Raw genomic sequence first — 19,461 nt, 5'->3', positions numbered from 1 at the left:
ACTTTCTGGCCTAAACGTTTAACATCCACCCGAATCTTCGGAGGGTCTGAATGGGAATAACCCATCCACTAGGTCGGAGACAGAAGCTGCTCTCAGAAGAAAGTCGTCAAAGTAGCCAATGAGGCAAAGCCTCGCTGTCCCAACAAAATTCAAATAAGTGCGAGCTCCTAGCTGAAAACCCATGGTGCTGACGCCAGATCAAAAGGGAGGGCCACAGGCTGACAGAGACCCTTCTCTCATCACGAAGCACAGAAAAAAACACTGTGACATGTGCAAAACGGGACATGCATGTATGCGTCCCTGATGTCCGAGGACGTCAGGACATCCCCCGGATGAAACGCAGCTACCACCGAACAAATGGATTCCATGCGGAACTACCCGACGTTCACAAAGGTATTTAGGGCCTGAGGCCCATAGAAAACCCCAAAACTCTCGTCCTGCAGGAAAGGTAAAATTACCTTGCAGCTTAGCAAATCCCACACTGCCCAAGGCAGACCGACGTGCCGGGAGGGGAAGACACAAGGACAGAACTTTGTTCTGTGGATAGGAGGAAACCCTATCTAGTACTCCGAAGAGACCACCTCGCAGACCCACTAGTCGGAGAGCAGGGAGGTTTCACTGAATTGTGAACCTGCAAGCCGCCCCTCCCACCTAGAGACAGGGAGGGAAGGCTATATACATTGGCAGGATTTGGGTGCCGGCGTGATCGGCTTATGCACCCAGGGACAGATTAGTCCCCCAGCTGGGCCTTTGACGGCCTGGGAGGGTTGCCCCTAAATAATACACACACATAGTGTGTATGTATATTATGTAGGTGTATGCACACATGTCTTTGGAGGAAACCGGAGTACCCGGAGGAAACCCACACAGACACAGGGAGCGACAATGCAAGCTCCAGGCAGATTGTGCCAAGTAATGGAGTTAAGCACTACACCACCGTGTGCATAAAACCATTCTGAAACAGACGCCCTGGATAACAAGGGCGCAGCATTCAATGAAGCATCACAGACCTATATGAGACCCTGGACCAGCTGGTCCGCTAGGCTAATAACCTCAGGAGAGAGTCGGTGCTCCTCCACTGTCTCGTGCAAAATGCTCACTCTGTGAGTTGTATACAGCACTAGGGGTCAGGACTACTCCAAGATGGCCGCCGAGCGTTCAGAACGCGGCCACAGGAAAAAGGCCAGCACAATGTAAGCTGCGCCATAGCGTGGCTACGACAAAATGGGCGCCAATGGGAGTTTTCAATGTAATTGAAAAATCTCCCAAAGAATAGCGCCAGCGACCACTGAGACCCCAGTGTAGTGGCCACAATAGGCCGCAAGCCAGACCCCAGCATGGTAAACATGGAACGGGTCAGTACTTCGGATCTTCTATCAGTCAGATCCATACAAGTAGGGGTTCCCGCTCGGCGGTGAGGGACTACAAAAGCCCTCAGTGGCTTTTCTCATTCCGCATCTCAGAAATTATCAAAGAAGGGCACAGAAGGAAAAAACCTACACAGCGGTCTGATTTGTGTGATCCAAAAAAGACCGAGCCCTCAGCGGAAACCCAGCTGCACTATGCAGCTTAGGAGAGTCCCTTGCAGCAGTAAAAAGCGCACCCATAAATGCCTTATTCTGCCTTTTTTTTTTTTTTTTTTAACTAGGTACCTAGTCCATGGCTCCATAACAGAGCATTCCCCAGGGGATAACGGGGGAAGGGGGCACTCTTTTACCGCCCGCCCGCAGTCCACCCCCACCCTGGCACAAACTGTGTCCAGGACTAACAATAAAAACTCTGTGGGAATCACAGGTGCTAACACCTGCTGCCACCACCAGCATGTGGGGAAGGACCCAGATACTGACTCCAATATTTACATATAGTGTGTATTATAATATGCACACCTGTCCATACAAATAGACAAAAGCTCCTAGAGCCCTATTCAGGGCCTCTCACCCACTTGCTGCGCTGACCAGGGGTAACCAGGGGACTCCCTCAGGAGGAGACTGCACAGCGCTGCCTGTGAGGAAAAGAACCGTGAGGTAACTTTTGCAGGGACCTGTGTTTAAACAGGAAAAGCCTCATAGGGCTGTTTTATTTAAGGATAAGACACAGATACAGCATAAAAAGCAAAACCATTACAGGTGTCACCAATCAGTCAGCGTCTGCTGAAGTATAATCATAAACATCTGTGTTCATCACAGGGCTTTTTACCTCACAGGAAAGCCCAATACAAAAAAGAAAAAACACAGGCCAGATAACACAGTCCCCTCAGGAAGGCCCCCTCCCCCCTGACAGCGGCAATGTTAGCAATGCAGCAAGGGAAAGGAGCAGGGAAGTAAGGGGAAGGGACCCCCGAACCCCAGGAATGCCCAGCTGTACCAACCCACCGAAGCAGGAGGGACTGTACTTACCCGTCCGAGCGAGGACTCGCTGACGCATTCCTGACAGACCTACAACCGCAATGGAGGTAGCTGTCGGCCCGGTCCACTGTGATTGAGGCAACACCACAGCTCAGTCATATGTGGACCTCGGAGCAAAGCTCACCGGCCACCTCAGGAGTCATGAGGTATGGCGTGGCAGACCAAGCCTCTTTGCAAAGGTGTGCCCACGCTTGCTGGTCGGACTGAGTAGACTACAAGGATCTATAATATCCAGCCTGTCTCTCAGCCAACAGTTGAAAGAAGATTCTTCAAGAAAAAGTAAAGTAAAATAAAATAAAATTTCTCCTCAGGGCGCTGGGCCCAAAGGGAGCCATACGTCCTTCTCCTTTGCTAGGCAGAACGAAACTGAGGCTGCAAGCTGCAGTGAGGAGGGTTATGTCTGGAGGGACCGCCCCCTGGGCGGGGCTGTTCAACTCTGTTAATGTAACATGTATTTAACTATTTAACATGTTTCTGCCTAGTCCTCTCCTGTAAACAGGGAACATAACCCACTTGTCAAGATTTAAGGAGCTGTGTCCGTCCATGGACGATAAGAGAAATACTAACTTCCTTGTCAGTAAAACCAAAGGAATTTCAGCCAACGGCTCAAAAGGTTGTTTCTGTAAACTTGACAGAACAAGATTTAAATCCCACGGACAAAGTGGGGATTTAACTGGAGGATTAATACGTAAGACCCCTTGAATGAAGGTCTTAACTAGCGAGTGGGTGGCCAGCGGCCGCTGAAACCACACTGACAAAGCTGAAATCTGTCCCTTGATTGTGCTTAATGCCAGTCCTTTATCCACTCCTAGCTGGAGAAAACTTAATACTCTATCGATGGTAAACTTGCGAGAAAGCCATTGCTTGGACTCACACCAGCCTACATAGGCCTTCCAGACCCTGTAATAAATCACCCTAGAGACCGGTTTCCTGGCTCTGATTAGGGGAGAGATTACTTTCTGAGACAGACCTCTACCCCTGAGAATCAGGGATTCAGCTTCCAGGCCGTCAAATTTAGATGCCGTAAGGCAGGGTGGAGGATCGGACCTTGCGATAGCAGGTCTGGCCGTAGAGGAAGAGTCCAAGGGTCTCCCACTACCATCTTCAGGATTAGTGAATACCATGCCCTTCTGGGCTATGCTGGAGCTACCAGGATAACTGGTATGTGCTCCACCCTGATCCTGCGCAGCAGGCGGGGTAGTAACTGGAGCGGGGGAAATGCATAAAGAAGTTTGAACTGATGCCAAGTGCAAACCAGCGCATCGGTTCCGCAGGCCATCGGATCCCTTGAGCGGGATATGAACCTGTCTAGCTTCTTGTTGAGTCTCGATGCCATGACATCCACGTCCAGCACTCCCCATCTTTGGCAGAGTGTCTGAAAGACTTGTGGATGTAGAGACTATTCCCCCGGCAACAGAGTCTGGCGACTTAAGAAGTCCGCCTGAAGGTTGTCCACTCCTGGAATGAATATTGCCGATATGCAGGGCACATGAGCCTCTGCCCACAGGAGAATCAAGCTCACCTCTCTCTGAGCGGCTTGACTCTTGGTTCCCCCTTGGTGATTTATGTATGCCACGGCCGTGGCATTGTCTGATTGAATTCTCACCGGAAACCCCTGCAATTTGGACGTCCAAGCCCTGAGGGCTAGTCGAGCAGCTCTGAAGATGTTGATGGGCAACTGCTTCTCTGGCTTTGCCCAAGTACCCTGGCGAGTGCAACCATCCAAAATTGCTCCCCAGCCCGTCAGGCTGGCGTCTGTGGTTACTATCTTCCAAGCCACTGGGCTGAAAGACTTACCCTTCAGTAGATTCTGAGGGTCTAACCACCAACACAGACTTTGTCGGACTCTTGATGAGAGCGGCAAAGGGATATCCAAGGCCTGTGGCCTCCTGCTCCATGCTGACAGGATGGCTGCCTGCAGGATGCGAGTGTGGCTCTGGGCGTACGGTACCGCCTCAAATGTGGCCACCATCTTGCCTAGTAACCGCATACATAGGCGAACAGTTGGTTCTCTCTTGTTTAGAACCAGTAGGATTAACTCCTTGATGGCTTTGACTTTTATGTTTACTTTTATGTTTACCTTTTGTTGTTCTGTGTCTAACCTCATGCCGAGATATTCCAACTGCCTTGTGGGCTGGAATGCTGACTTTTCTCGATTTAGGACCCAGCCGAACCTCTCGAGGTACTGGACCGTGAGGGCCACTGCTCGTTCCAGGCCAGGAGACGAGTGATCTATGACTAGGAGGTCGTCCAGGTACGCTAGGATCGTGACCCCTTGGATCCTTAGCTTGGCTAGGATTGGAGCTAGGACCTTCGTGAACACCCGGGGGGCCGTAGCCAACCCAAAGGGAAGCGCCACGAATTGGAAATGACGCGAAGCCACCATAAAGCGTAGAAATCTTTGATGTGGCTGATAAATTGGAACATGAAGGTAGGCATCCTTTATGTCTATGGATGCCATGAAGTCGTCCTTCTGGAGTGTGGCAGCTGCTGACCGCACGGATTTCATCCAAAACGAGCGGACCTTTACCATTTTTAAGTCCAAAATTGGCCTGACATCCCCGTTGGGCTTTGGGATGATAAATAGGTAGGAGTAGAAACCCAGCCCTTGTTCTTGGACTGGTACCTCTACTATTACTTCCTGGGAGAGTAGATGATTTAATGCCGCCATTAATGCGGCTCCCTTCCCCGGATCGTTTGGTACCCTTGACTCCTGGAAATGAGGAGGAGGAAACTTTAGGAAGTCTAGTTTGTAGCCCATAGCCACGGAAGACCGTACCCATCTGTCGGGAATGCTGGCCTCCCAAACCTCTGAAAAGAGACGCAGCCTTCCCCCCACCCTCGTGGGTGGGGGCGCCCCTTCATAAGGCCGGCTTGGGGGCTGGTTTTGCTGGTTTGCGAAACCACTGCTTCTTGCCTCCAGCGGCCTGTCCCTGCGATTTGTTGTTAAAGTTAAAGTTTGATCTTGCAGGAGGCCGTCGATACTGTTTGGTATTGGAGGGCCCCTGCCCAGGGGAGTACTGTCGTTTAAACGCAGGCCCTCGAAACCTTTTCTTGGTTGGCAAAAGAGTACTTTTGCCGCTTGAAATGGTCTGAATGTATTTATCCAGGTCTTCTCCGAAGAGTCGTCCTCCATGGAAGGGGAACCCTACCAGGAGCTTCTTGCATGGGGGCTCTGCCTCCCAGCTCTTTAACCATAAGAGTCTTCTCATATGGATAAGGGATAACGATAAACGTGACGCTTGCTGGATAGAATCCTTAATCGCATCTACCGTAAAGCGTATGGCCCTAGGGACATCCGAAAATTCTTCTGCCTGCTGGGCAGGAATAAGTTTAAGCATCTGCTTAGTTTGATCCGATAATGCTTGTGCAACCCCAATCGCAGCCACAACTGGCTGCACTACTGCCCCTGCAGTAGTGAAGGAGTTTTTAAGTAGCGTTTCCAAGCGTTTATCAACCGGATCCTTGAACACCTGTATGTTTTCTACAGGGCATGTTAAAGATTTGTTAACACATGAGATGGCTGCGTCCACCGCCGGGGTTGCCCATCTCTTGGAAAATTTATTTTCCATAGGATATAAGGCAGAGAATCTTTTAGGTGGTAAAAAGATTCTATCTGGCTTGGTCCAATCTTGGAACATAACTTCCTCTAGCAGAGGATGGATCGGAAAAACTGCGTTGTTTTGAGGCGTTCTTAGTGAGCCCAAAGCTGAAACCGTCGATACTTGGAGATCTGGTACTGGCAAGTTGAATGCTCTATGGACTAAGTCCGTTAAGGCTTGAACCCACCAGCTCTCCCCTTGGGAGGCTGCCCCAGACTCCTCCGTATCCGGATCCTCGATCCCCGAACCTGCTTGGTCCTTGTCCAAGAGGTCGTCCAATTCCCCTGCGGAAAGGACCTCCTCCTCTGAGGGTCCACGCTCGGGCGACGGAGATCTATTCCGTTTTCTGCCCCGCATAGCCTTGGCTATCATTTTTTCCATTCTTTTTTCCATCTCTTTTAAAGAGGTGGACAGCACCTCGTCCGTGACCACCCTAGGGTTGGACTGACCCGTGCCAGCCCCAGCCCCAGATCCCGATGGTCCCACCAAGGCTCCCTCTGGGGAAAGCAGTGGCATAACTTTGTCCGAGACCTCAGACTCTCTGGGGGAATCCCCACCTCTTGTACCCTCTGAACCAGATGCCATGGTACAATACCGAGGTACGCTCGCTAACTTAACGGTGTTTGGAATTATAAATAATTATTGCCCAAAAACCCTTTGGGGGATAAAAAATGCCTTCTCTCCTTTTAATGGTTCTTTTTTTTTTTTTTTTTTTTTCAAACCAAAGAGAGAAAAAACATTCTGTCCCCCTTAGTAGTATTGCCAAAAAACTGCTGAGAGAAAAAAAAAAAAAGAACAGCCTATCTCTAGGCTCCAAGACAGTCTATTCAAGACTGTAATAATCTTTTTTGGCCACTGTGTGTCCTCGGCGCCCCGCGCTGCCGCTCTGGTCTCTTCCTCTCTCAGTTCCAGCATACACTGAGCTGGGAACAAATGGAAGGGCCGCCCCTTCCTTTAACATACTGGCCCGCCCTTCCCCCCTCAGCTAACGGCGCGAAATTGCGCCCATATCACGGGGACGCGCGCCCGCCGGCGGGGGGGGGGGGGGTGGGTCGGAAGGGAGCCACACGAGGAGGCCAGAGTTTGTCCTGTCATCCAGGCTAGGAGGAAGAATCCTTGGCAGCAATCGCCTGGAGGCTTTGCAGGTAGGCACAGCTCTCTTTACACACACACACACACACACACACACACACACAGGCCTCTTTCTCAATGCTTTACAATACTACCAGGGAGGTCACCTTTTATGGGGAATACACATAGAGCCATCCTATCTTTAAGACATGTGACTCACTTTGCCAGATGCAGCGCATAACTTTAGGCATGTCCCACTGTGACCCCCCCCCAGAAAACCTGCTGCGAACCAAGTTCTGCAAGTTTCCCCTCACTTACCTGCTCCATGCCGCAGGACTTTGCACAGCAAGAGGCCCAATCTTCCCCCATCTCCGTGGGGCATTGACCTTCAGGCCCTGGGTTCCTATGAAGGATCCACTGTCCTGGGCCCATATAGCACTCTGGCAACAGAAACATTAGGCCCCCAAAGGTTTCTAAGTTCTGGGCCCAGGGTCCAGCTCTCTAAAAAGAAAGCATTATGGGCTATACCCCATTGGTTTGGGGTCCGGTTACTGACCACTTTAGCGCTGAGGCCTTTGGACAGAACCGGTTAGCCCACCTTAATCCCAAGGATGTGGAGGCAAGCTAAACCATGACCAACACCTAAGACACTGGCGTAAAAACTGAGGTACTCCTCCTATGGGAGGGGGTTATATAGGGAGGGGCATTTCCTGTTTGAGATTGCCAGTGTCCATCACCTGAAGGTACTCCATATAACCCATATAGTAATGAATATGCCGCTCTGTGTCCCGTAATGTACGATAAAGAAAGAGGTGTCCCCCCAACAAGGGTCTGGGACTTTTGAGGCAACCAAAAAGATAACAAAGTTATAATATTAGAAATCGTTTAAATTTTCATTAGAATGTTTAAGAAGCCAGATATATGGCGACATAAAATAATGAATAAAATTCATTACAACTCAAAATACATAAGAACAAGAATGAATAAATACAAAATTGTCTCCAGTTTTCAACGAGGCCCGACACGTTTCAGGAAAGATTCCCTTTCCTCAGGGGGGTGTCCTTGTTTGAAGACTAATAGTGTCTAAAAGGCATACAAAAAATAATTGGTAAAAATTGGTAATTATTATTGTTGTGTTTTTTACCAAATTATTATTTGATTGCATTCATTCTTGTTCTTATGTATTTCGAGTTGTAATGAATTTTATGTCGCCATATATCTGGCTTCTTAACCACTTAAGCCCCGGACCATATTGCTGGTCAAAGACCAGAGCACTTTTTGCGATTCGGCACTGCGTCGCTTTAACTCTACAATTGCGCGGTCGTGCGACGTGGCTCCCAAACAAAATTGGCATCCTTTTTTTCCCACAAATAGAGCTTTCTTTTGGTGGTATTTGATCACCTCTGCGGTTTTAATTTTTTGCGTTATAAACAAAAATAGAGCGACAATTTTGAAAAAAAATAATATTTTTTACTTTTTGCTATAATAAATATCCCCCAAAAATATATAAAAAAAAAAATTCCTCAGTTTAGGCCAAAATAATAAAACCTTGGCTTGAGAGCGTTTTTAGGCCAAGCACATTTTTTTTAAAATACATTTTGACTTCTACATATTTTTCGTAAAAAAAAAAAAAAAAAATCGCAATAAGCGTTTATTGATTGGTTTGCGCAAAAGTTATAGCGTATACATTATAGGGGGATAGTTGTATGGCATTTTTATTAATATATATATTTTTTTTATACTAGTAATGGCGGGGGATCAGCGATTTTTTTTTTCGGTACTGCGACATTATGGCGGACACTTGGGACACTTTTGACACATTTTTGGGACCATTGGCGTTTTTATAGCGATCAATGCATTGGATTACAATAAAAATGCCACTGGCAGGGAATGGGGTTAACACTAGGGGGCAGGGAAGGGGGTTAAGTATGTTCCCTGAGTGTGATCTAACTGTAGGGGGGGGGGGGGGGGGGGTGGCCTCACTAGGGGAAATGACTGATCGCTGTTCATACATTGTATGAACAGACAGTCAGGCATTTCTCCCCCTGACAGGACCGGGAGCTGTGTGTTTACACACACAGCTCCCGGTTCTCGCTCTGTAACGAGCGATCGTGGGCACGCGCCCCTAGTGGCCGCTTCGCGAGGTGACGTAGAGCTACGTGCTCTCGTGCAGGGGAGCCGACCTGCCGCCGTAAAATGACGGCGGCTGGTCGGCAAGTAGTTAAACATTCTAATGAAAATTTAAACGATTTCTAATATTATAACTTTGTTATCTTTTGGTTGCCTCAAAAGTCCCAGCCCCTTGTTAGGGGGACACCTCTTATTTGTTCTGCAACATATGGGATGTTGGCAACAAATGCAATCTCTCTCTGGTGCAAAACCTTTTTTTGTCTAGTTTCAGTCTTCTCCTTTATACTCAGTTGTGAAGCGACGCTACGTGTATATCAAGACATCGCTTGTATATCAAGTCAAAATGTATTTAAAAAAAAAATGTTGCTCGTCTTGCAAAATGCTCTCAAACCAAGGTTTTACTATATTTTAATGGTAAGCAAAAAAAATAAAAAAATCTTAGCGTCTTTATTTCGCACTGAAGGACACCAGAATTGTAATACAGTTGGGTCACCAAATGCAGTTCAACTGAGGGGTGTGCCAACAAAATTTAGAGGACTATCATATGTTAGAGACAGAGATCCCAATCAAAGGTAGACGCCAGAGGAACTGCCATGACCAAGGGAAGGACAAAGGATAAAACCTGATATTCCAGAGAAGGACAGAGAAAACCTCTGCCTAGGGTAAATGACTGAAAGAGAATGGGGTCCTTGTTAGGGCTGGGGAAAAAATCGATTTGAATCCTGAATCAAGTTGCAGGGTCAAATCAATATATATATATATATATTTTTAGGTTTTTTTTCCACCAGGACCGGCGCCAACAACGCTGCAGGCAGGAGTTTTTAGGCGAGGCCACGGCTTTGGCCTAGTCCGCGAGGCCGGACACCACGGACTAGGCCGAAGCCGCGGCCTCGCCTAAAAACTCCTGCCCGCAGCTCCTCAGAACGGCGCGGTGTCCATCAAAAAATAAACTTGATTTGAATCGTAAATCTTGTTTTTTTATCAAAAAAATAAAAATAAATCGCAGATTTTTTTGTGGGGGGGGGGGGGGGGGAATAGCCCAGCCCTAGTCCCTGTCAGTGAGAACTGGAGACCCAACCATCAATCCACCAAAAAATAAAAAATTATATATTAAAAATAAATAAATAATAATTAAACAAAAACTACCAAAATGGAAGAAAAACAAACCGACAACTGATAAGGTCAACATCAGAAAACATTACCCTGGGCAGCCCAGGCCCAAGAAAAAACAAATACAGTAGTAAAACCTTGGTTTGAGAGCGTTTTGCAATACAAGCACATTTTTTTTTTAAATACATTTTGACTTGATATACAAGCGATGTCTTGATATAAGAGCAGCGTCATGTCACAACTGAGTGTAAAAGAGAAGAGAGACGCCTCTAAGTGTAGCAATATGGTTACATTTAATGAAGTTGCAATATTTAGTAACTTATTGCTACACTTAGAGGCGCCTCTCTTCTCTTTTATACTCTGTAGCGTCTGTTGGATTTTGCTTCTAATCCCCTTGTGGAGGCTTCCATTGGTGGAGGACATTTTATGGTCACACAACCAATCACATCGCTATAATCTTTTTATATGGACTATAACCTGAAGAATTTATGAATTAAATGGTTGTGGAACGAATCATTTCAGTTTCCATTATTTCTTATGGGGAAATTTGCTTCGATACAAATGTGCTTTGGATTACAAGCATGGTTCTGGAATGAATTATGCTCGCAATCCGAGGTTTTACTATATGGGCAACACAAGTCCAAAGGAAAAAAAAAAAAAAAAAAGACAGAAAAGGCAGAGCCCAAGGTCCATAATGTAGAAAGGGCTGCCTGGTCAGGGTAGAGAGAAGTACGACTAGCAGAGCAATAACAAATGGAGAAAGGAGGAACCATTGATGAATATTTTGAGGAAATGTGATTATTCCGACACGTCGCACTTACTAGGATAATGCTTCTTAATCCACTCTACACAGTCCTGGGCTACCTTTTTGGGTTTCTTCGGCAACACTTCGTACTTCAGGTTACTTCTGTTAAAACTCATTGAAAATCTGTAATAAAATAAATGTCAGTTACTGTAGTAATCAGCTTCAGCAGAAAAAAAAATAAAAAAATTATATATTAAAGGCTACACAATTTACCAAAAGTATTGGGACGCCTGCCTTTACACACACATGAACTTTAATGGCATCCCAGTCTTAGGGCTCTTTCACACGGGTGGCCCGTTCAGGTCCGCCTGCCAGTTTTTTAGGCGGATCTGAACGGGTGCTCCTCTATGGAGCTGCGGATGTCAGCGGTGACATGCTCGCTGACATCCGACCTGCTCCGATCCGCCAAAGTGTGACGGAGGAAAAACCTACTTTTCCATCCGTCTGGCGGATCAGATGAACACGGACAGACGGTCTGTGTTCATCCGATCCCCCCCATAGGGGAGAGCGGAGAAAAGACAGGACGGTTCCTGCACAGTGTGCGGGGACCACCCTGTCATCCGAAGGCTCAGCGGGGATCAACGGAGTGATCCCAGATGAGCAAGCGGATGTTCACGGGGTGGATCATTACTGATCCGCCCCGTGTGAAAGGGGCCTTAGTCCGTAGGGTTCAATATTGAGTTTTGCCGCTATAACAGCTTCAACACGCTTCTGGGAAGGCCGTCCACAAGGTTTAGGAGGGTGTCTATGGGAATGTTTGACCATTCTTCCAGAAGCGCATTTGTGAAGTCAGGCACTGATGTTGGATAACGAGGCCTGGCTCGCAGTCTCCACTCTAATTCATCCCCAACGGTGTTCTATCTGGTTGAGGGCAGGCCAGTAAAGTTCCTCCACCCCAAACTCGCTCATCCATGTCTTTATGAACCTTGTGGACGACCTTTCCAGAAGAGGTGAAGCTGTTATAGCTGCAAAGGGTGGAGCCAACTCAATATTGAACCCTCCAGACTAAGGCCCCTTTCACACTGGGGCGGGAGCCGCGGTGGCGCTATAGCGCCACTAAAAATAGCGGCGCTATACCGTCGGATTTGCCACGGGATTTGACCGCTAGCGGTGCGGTATTAACCCCCGATAGCGGCCGATAAAGGGTTAATTCCGCCCGCAATGCGCCTCTGCAAAGGTGCATTGCGGGCGGTATTGCCGTGGTTCCAATTGTTTTAAATCGGGAGGAGCGGTGAAGGAGTGGTATACACGCCGCTCCTCTCACCGCTCCAAAGATGCTGCTGACAGGAGATTTTTTTCTCTCCCGCCAGCGCATTGCCTCCGGGTGAAAGCCCTCGGGCTTTCACATGGAGTATGCAGTGAAGGAGTTTTTCAGGCGCTGTACCGCCTGAAAAACTCCTCGGTGTGAAAGGGGTCTAAGACCGGGATGCCATTAAAGTTCATGTGTGTGCAAAGGCAGGCGTACCAATACTTTTGGTAATATATGTGGGCCCGGGTTTGGCGCAGAGTCCGGTGCGGTTTCCATTCAGCATTTCAGGTGCCATATGAATATGAACACCACAAAAAGGTGAACACCTCCCTATTGACATATTAGGTACTACTCCCGTGTACATATAAATATGAACACTGAAATCGCACCTGAACCAGACTAAAATTCACACCACAACCAGCCCGCATATATGTGAACTGGCTCATTGAAAGCCGGTCTGGTATACATGTTATGCAAATTGGATGCGTGTTCAAAACGCATCCAAATCGCATATGTGTGAGCCAAGTCTAAATTCACCTTTGGAACATGTTACATCCGTATTTAAAGCGGTGGTTCACCCTAAAAACAACGTTTCTACCATCAAATCCAGCATAGTAGCGTGAGCTACAGTATGCCTTTATTTTTATTTTTTGCGCCATACTCACAGTTTACTGCCGTAGTGAAGTTTCAGACTCCCCGCGGGGAATGGGCGTTCCTATGCAGAGGGAAGATGATTGACGGCGGGCTATGGCGCGTCACGCTTCCCGAAAATAGCCGAAATAGGACTTGGCTCTTCACGGCGCCTGCGCAGTCAGCTCCGATGTCTGTGCGCAGGCGCCATATAGCGCCGAGTCCTACTCCGTCTATTTTCGGGAAGCGTGCCGCGCCATAGCCGGCCGTCAATCATCTTCCCTCTGCATAGGAACGCCCATTCCCCGCGGGGAGTCTGAAACTTCACTACGGCAGTAAACTGTGAGTACGGCGCCAAAAAATAAAATAAAGGCGTACTGTAGATCGCGCTAGTATGCTTGATGGCATGCTAGAAAATAATTTTTTTTTTTTTAGGGTGAACCCCCGCTTTAAGGCGACATACATTGTCACAATTTAAAAACAGAGGTAAAAACAGCTAAATGGTGGTTCTTAAAGCGGTGGTTCACCCTCCTTCACATCATTATACCATTACATTCGGCATCGTAGTGCGAGCTACGGTATGCCGGTCTTAAATTTTTAATCCCCGTACTCACTGTGCTATCGATCATTGAAGAATCCGACTCCCGCGGGGAATGGGCGTGCCTATGGAGAGGGAGGATGATTGACGGCCGGCTCTGGCACGTCACGCTCCCCGAAGACAGCTGGAGTAGGTCTCGGCTCTTCACGGCGCCTGCGCACAGGCTATGCGCAGGCGCCGTGAACAGCCAAGCCTATTTCGGCTATTTCCGGAGAAGCGTGACGTGCCAGGGCCGGCCGTCAACCACCTTCTCTCACCATAGGAATGCCCATTCCCCGGAATCTTCAATGAGCCATAGCACAGTGAGTACGGGGATAAAAAATGTAAGACCGGCATACTGTAGCTCGCGCTACGATGCCGAATGTAATGGTCTAATAAAAAAAATTTTTTTTTTTTTTTAACAGGGTGAACCCCCGCTTTAAGTGGTTAACCCAGACCATATTGCTGGTCAAAGACCGGAGCACTTTTTGCGATTCGGCACTGCGTCACTTTAACTGACAATTGCGCGGTCGTGCGACGTGGCTCCCAAACCAAATTGGCGTCCTTTTTTCCCCAAAAATAGAGCTTTCTTTTGGTGGTATTAATTGATATACTAAATATCCCCCAAAAATATATAAATTTTTGACTCAGTTTAGGCCGATATGTATTCTTTTACATATTTTTCTTAAAAAAAAAAAAAAACGCAATAAGCGTTTATAAATTGGTTTGCGCAAAAGTTATAGCGTTTACAAAATAGGGAGTATTTTTATGGCATTTTTATTAATATTTTTTTTTTACTACTAATGGCGGCGATCAGCGATTTTTTTTCGGTACTGCGACATTATGGCAGACACTTCGGACACATTTTTGGGACCATTGGCATTTTTATAGCGATCAGTGCTATAAAAATGCATTGGATTACTATAAAACTGCCACTGGCAGGGAAGGGGTTAACACTAGGGGTCGGGGAAGGGGTTAATTATGTTCCCTGGGTGTGTTCCAACTGTAGAGGGGGGTGTGGCCTCACTAGGGGAAATGACTGATCGCTGTTCATACATTGTATGAACAGAAGATCAGCATTTCTCTCCCTGACAGGACCGGGAGCTGTGTGTTTACACACACAGCTCCCGTTCCCCGCTCTGTACCGAGCGATCGCGTGTGCCCGGCGGCGATCGCGCCTAGTGGCCTGCGCGAGAGCCGACGTTATATTACATGTTCTCACGCAGGGAAGCCGACCTGCCGCCGTAAAACTGCGGCGGCTGGTCGGCAAGAGGTTAATGACCGTCTACCTCAATATTTGACTATTTTATGTAGCATCACATTCTACGAATTCAAATTCTAAGTTCGCTTGTACCAGACCTACATCTGAGGTTTTATCATCTTCAGTTGGTTTAGAATGTCCTTCTGGACACGGGGATTTGCAGTTGCTGTGAGCGCCATCATTGGTATAGAAGGGAACTTTTGACGCAACATGTTCAACCGCTTGTAGTCTGGGCGGAAATCGTGACCCCACTGTGAGTGAGAGAAAAGATCATTTATAAATAAAGAGACACATAATAAAGAGCGCCGAGGTCAACACAGGACAAGATAAAATTACCTGACTGACGCAATGAGCCTCGTCAATGACAAACCGGGCCAACAATTTGCGCTCATAAAGGTTTTCCATAACGGTGATAAGCCGGGCACTCGCACAGACCTGTAAAATATTTACATTAAAAGTGGAACTTTACCCACTTGACAACCAGGCCAATTCTGACACTTCTCTCCTACATGTAAAAATCATAATTTTTTTGCGAGAAAATTACATAGAACCCCCCAAACATATATGTTTTTTTTTAGCAAAGACCCTAGAAAATACAACAGCGGTCATCTCAACTTTTTATCTCGCATGGTATTTGCACAGCAATTCTTCAAATATGTTTTTTTTTTTGGAAATAAAAAGTTTCATGCTTAAAGGGGTGGTTCCCCCTAAAACAAATTTCTAACAATACATTCGTAAGACCCGTTACACTGCGGGTAGGCTGGCTTTTGTTTTTTTAGTACATACCTCGATACCGCCGTTTCGTCCCTTGGCGGGGGGCGTTCCTAGTTGATTGACGTTCCTCCGACGGGCACATACGTGACGTCACGACTTTCCGAAAGAAGCCGAACGTCGCTGCGCAGGCGCCGTATAGAGCCGACTCTATACGGCGCCTGCGCAATGACGTTCGGCTTCTGTCGGAAAGTCGTGACGCGCAGTATGCGCCCGTCGGAGGAACGTCAATCAACTAGGAACGCCCACCGCCAAGGGACGATACGGCGATATCGAGGTATGTACTATATAAAAAAAATAAATAAATAAAAAAAAAAATTAAAAAAAAAGCCAGCCTACCCGCAGTGTAACAGGTCTTACGAATGTATTGTTAGAAATTTGTTTTAGGGGGAACCACCGCTTTAAAAAAAAAAAAAAAAACAGTAAAGTTAGCCCAATTTTTTGGCATAATGTGAAAGATGAAGTTACGCCGAGTAAATAGATACCCAACATGTCACGCTTCAAAATTGCACACGCTCGTGGAATGACGCCAAACTTCGGTACTTAAAAATTCCCATAGGCGACGCTTTACATTTTTTTTACTGGTTACATGTTTTGAGTTACAGAGGAGGTCTATTATTGCTCTCGCTCCAACGTTCGCAGCGACACCTCACACGTGTGGTTTGAACACCGTTTTGAAAAGGGGGGCGGGACTTACGTATGTGTTCGCTTCTGCGTGTGAGAACACGGGGACAGGGGCCCTTTACTTTACTTAAATTTATTTATTTTGACACTTTTTAAAATAAAAAATGTCATCACTTTTATTCCTATTACTAGGAATGTAAAAACATCCCTGGTAATAGGAAGATGACATGACAGGTCCTCTTTACAGTGAGATATGGGGGAGGGGTTAATAAGACCCCACATCTCACCTCTGGGATGGGAAGCCTAAAATAAAAACTATCTCAGCTTCCCAGCCGAGGCGGCTACGTTTTTTTGAATGCAGAGGCTTCCGACGATCATAGAGACTCCGGCGACCATCTGGTCCGCCGGAAATCTCTATGGTCAAGAACCAGGGCCGGCGGATCTTGTCACTGACTCACCGATCGCACAGGTGAGTTGGCAGAAGCACCACCGGAGGGTGGCAGGAGGGGGCGTCCCCTTTTGCCACCCGTAAGAACGATCAAGCGGCGGAACAGCCGCTATGATCATTCCTATGGTGTGCAGAATCGCCGGCAGAAAATACTGATATCTAAATGATGCCTGTAGCTGCACCCGTCATTCAGATATCACCGCACAATGCCCATGCCATTAATTTACGGCCAGCAGTTAAGTGGTTAAAAACTTGATAAAAAATAATGTTCTTTAGCAAGGAACATACATTAATCATTATGCTACCAGGATTAATGTGTGCTGTAAATTGCTTCCAGCATTGCTCCGGTTTCTTCTTGCTGGAGCCAAAGAGTGCCCGGTGGGAGCCGCAAAGAGTGCCCGGTGGGAGCCGCAAAGAGTGCCCGGTGGGAGCCGCAAAGAGTGCCCGGTGGGAGCCGCAAAGAGTGCCCGGTGGGAGCCGCAAAGAGTGCCCGGTGGGAGCCGCAAAGAGTGCCCGGTGGGAGCCGCAAAGAGTGCCCGGTGGGAGCCGCAACGAGTGCCCGGTGGGAGCCGCAACGAGTGCCCGGTGGGAGCCGCAACGAGTGCCCGGTGGGAGCCGCAACGAGTGCCCGGTGGGAGCCGCAACGAGTGCCCGGTGGGAGCCGCAACGAGTGCCCGGTGGGAGCCGCAACGAGTGCCGCTGCCACGGGAAAATTGTGAGTACTGATCCAAGCATCATATGACGTCCTCGCATTCCACTAGGGGGGCGCACGCGCCCGCCACGTCACTGGGGACCCGATGCGCATTCCCGGAGGCAACGATGTCCGCCATGCACCCGCGATTGCCCAGTAACAGAGCAGGACCGTGGATCTGTAATGTGTAAACACACAGACCCACGTCCTGTCAGAGGAGAGGAGAGGAGAATGATGGTGTGTTCCTTGTACAGAGGAACACCGATCGGTCTCCTTACGTTGTGAGTCCCCTCCCCCTACAGTTAGAATAACTCCCTAGGTAACTCATTTAACCCCTTGATCGCCCCCTAGTGTTAACCCCTTCCCTGCCAGTCACATTTACACAGCAATCAGTGCATTTTTATTGCACGGATCGCTGTATAAATGTCAATGGTCCCAAAATAGTGTCAAAAGTGTCCGATAAGTCCGCCACAATATCGCAGTCACGATAAAAATAAAAAAAAAACGCAGATCGCCGCCATTACTAGTAAAAAATAACATTAAAAAATGCCATAAAAATCTATCCCTTATTTTGTAAACGCTATAACTTTTGCACAAACCAATCAAACGTTTTTTTGCGATCTTTTTTTACCAAAAATTAGTAGAATACATATCGGCCTAAACTGAGGAAACATTTTTGCATATTTGATGAAAATTTGGATATTTATTATAGCAAGTAAAAGATATTGTGTTTTTTTCCCAACTTGTCATACCTTTTGTTTATAGCGCAAAAAATAAAAAAAACAGAGGTAACCAGATACCAAAATAAAGCTCTATTTGTGTGTGTGTGTGTGTGTGTGTGTGTGTGTGTGTGTGTGTGTGTGTGTGTGTGTGTGTGTGTGTGGGGGGGGGGGGGGATAAAAATGTATTTGGGTACAGTGTTGCATTTGTGGGAGTGAGCACTAACCCCTCACTCCCAGTTTTCAGGCTTCACCAAAGTTATTCGAACCAATTAATCTAAATAATATAATTTATTCAGATATAGTGTAAGATAAAGCATACATTTTTTTTTTTAAGAATGAGAAGGGGTTTGCCTTGTTTTCTGTGTGCTCATTGGCTGTTACTTTGTTGTACAGTATGAAAGAAACGTACCTTTTCTGGGGTAACATAGAGAAGTTTTATAATTGGATCTTTTTTAGAAAGCTGCAGGTAAATGCTGGAGGCTTCTGAATCCGTCTTATCCCCGGTAAGATTAGTGGCAGGAATCTGAGTAAAAAAAAAAAAAGGGTAAAAAAGTAAAAAACTGCAGAGAATACCGGAGATGGGGACAATAATTTATTAGAGCATTAAGCACTTAAGGACCGCCTCCTGCAGATATAAGTCGGCAGAATGGCACGGCTGGGCACAAGCACATACAGGTACGTCCTCTTTAAGTGACCAGCCGTGGGTCGCGGGCGCGCTCCAGCGACCCGGTCTAAAGCTCCGTGACCGCGGGACCCGATCGCCGCTGGAGTCCCGCGATTGGTCCCCGGAGCTGAAGAACGAGGAGAGGTGAGTGTTATCACAGCTTCCCCGTTCTTCACTGTGGCAGTGTCATTGATCGTGTGTTCCCTAATATAGGGAATCACAATCAATGATGTCACACCTACAGCCAAACCCCCCTACAGTTAGAAACACAGATGAGGTCACACTTAACCACTAGGGGGGCGCTGAATGGGTTAACTCCCAAACTGCAACTGTCATTTCCACAGTAATCAGTGCATTTTTAATGCATTTTTTTGCTGTGAAAATGACAATGGTCCCAAAAATGTGTCAAAATTGTCCGATGTGTCCGCCATAATGTCGCAGTCACGAAAAAAAATAAAAAAAATAAAAAATAAAATCGCTGATCGTCGCCATTAGTAGTAAAAAAAAAAAAAAATTTTTTTTAAAATGCAATAAAACCAATCGATAAACGCTTATTGTGATTTTTTTTAACCAAAAATAGGTAGAAGAATACGTATCGGCCTAAACTGAAAATAAATAAATAAATGTTATATGTTTTTGGGGATATTATGGCAAAAAGTTAAAAATATAGTTTTTTTTTCTAAATTGTCGCTCTATTTTTG

The 19,461-nt window shown here is 47.0% G+C and overlaps 1 protein-coding gene across 1 annotated transcript in view; it reads right to left on the bottom strand.

The window, feature by feature from the left end:
* Positions 1 to 19,461, bottom strand: part of BLM (BLM RecQ like helicase) — a 67,754-nt gene that overhangs the window by 25,125 nt on the left and 23,168 nt on the right. Inside the window, exons 10-13 of the mRNA XM_040342194.1 lie at positions 18,506 to 18,619; positions 15,177 to 15,275; positions 14,943 to 15,091; positions 11,140 to 11,246 (exon numbers count right to left, since the gene is read on the bottom strand). Coding sequence (XP_040198128.1) covers positions 11,140 to 11,246; positions 14,943 to 15,091; positions 15,177 to 15,275; positions 18,506 to 18,619 — 469 coding nt within the window. The remainder of the gene's footprint in view (positions 1 to 11,139; positions 11,247 to 14,942; positions 15,092 to 15,176; positions 15,276 to 18,505; positions 18,620 to 19,461) is intronic.

This window comes from Rana temporaria, chromosome 3 (assembly GCF_905171775.1).
Source record: "Rana temporaria chromosome 3, aRanTem1.1, whole genome shotgun sequence".
Lineage (NCBI taxonomy): Eukaryota > Metazoa > Chordata > Amphibia > Anura > Ranidae > Rana > Rana temporaria.
The sequence above is the reverse complement of the archived record's forward strand: the minus strand, read 5'-3'. Positions and strand labels throughout refer to the sequence as shown.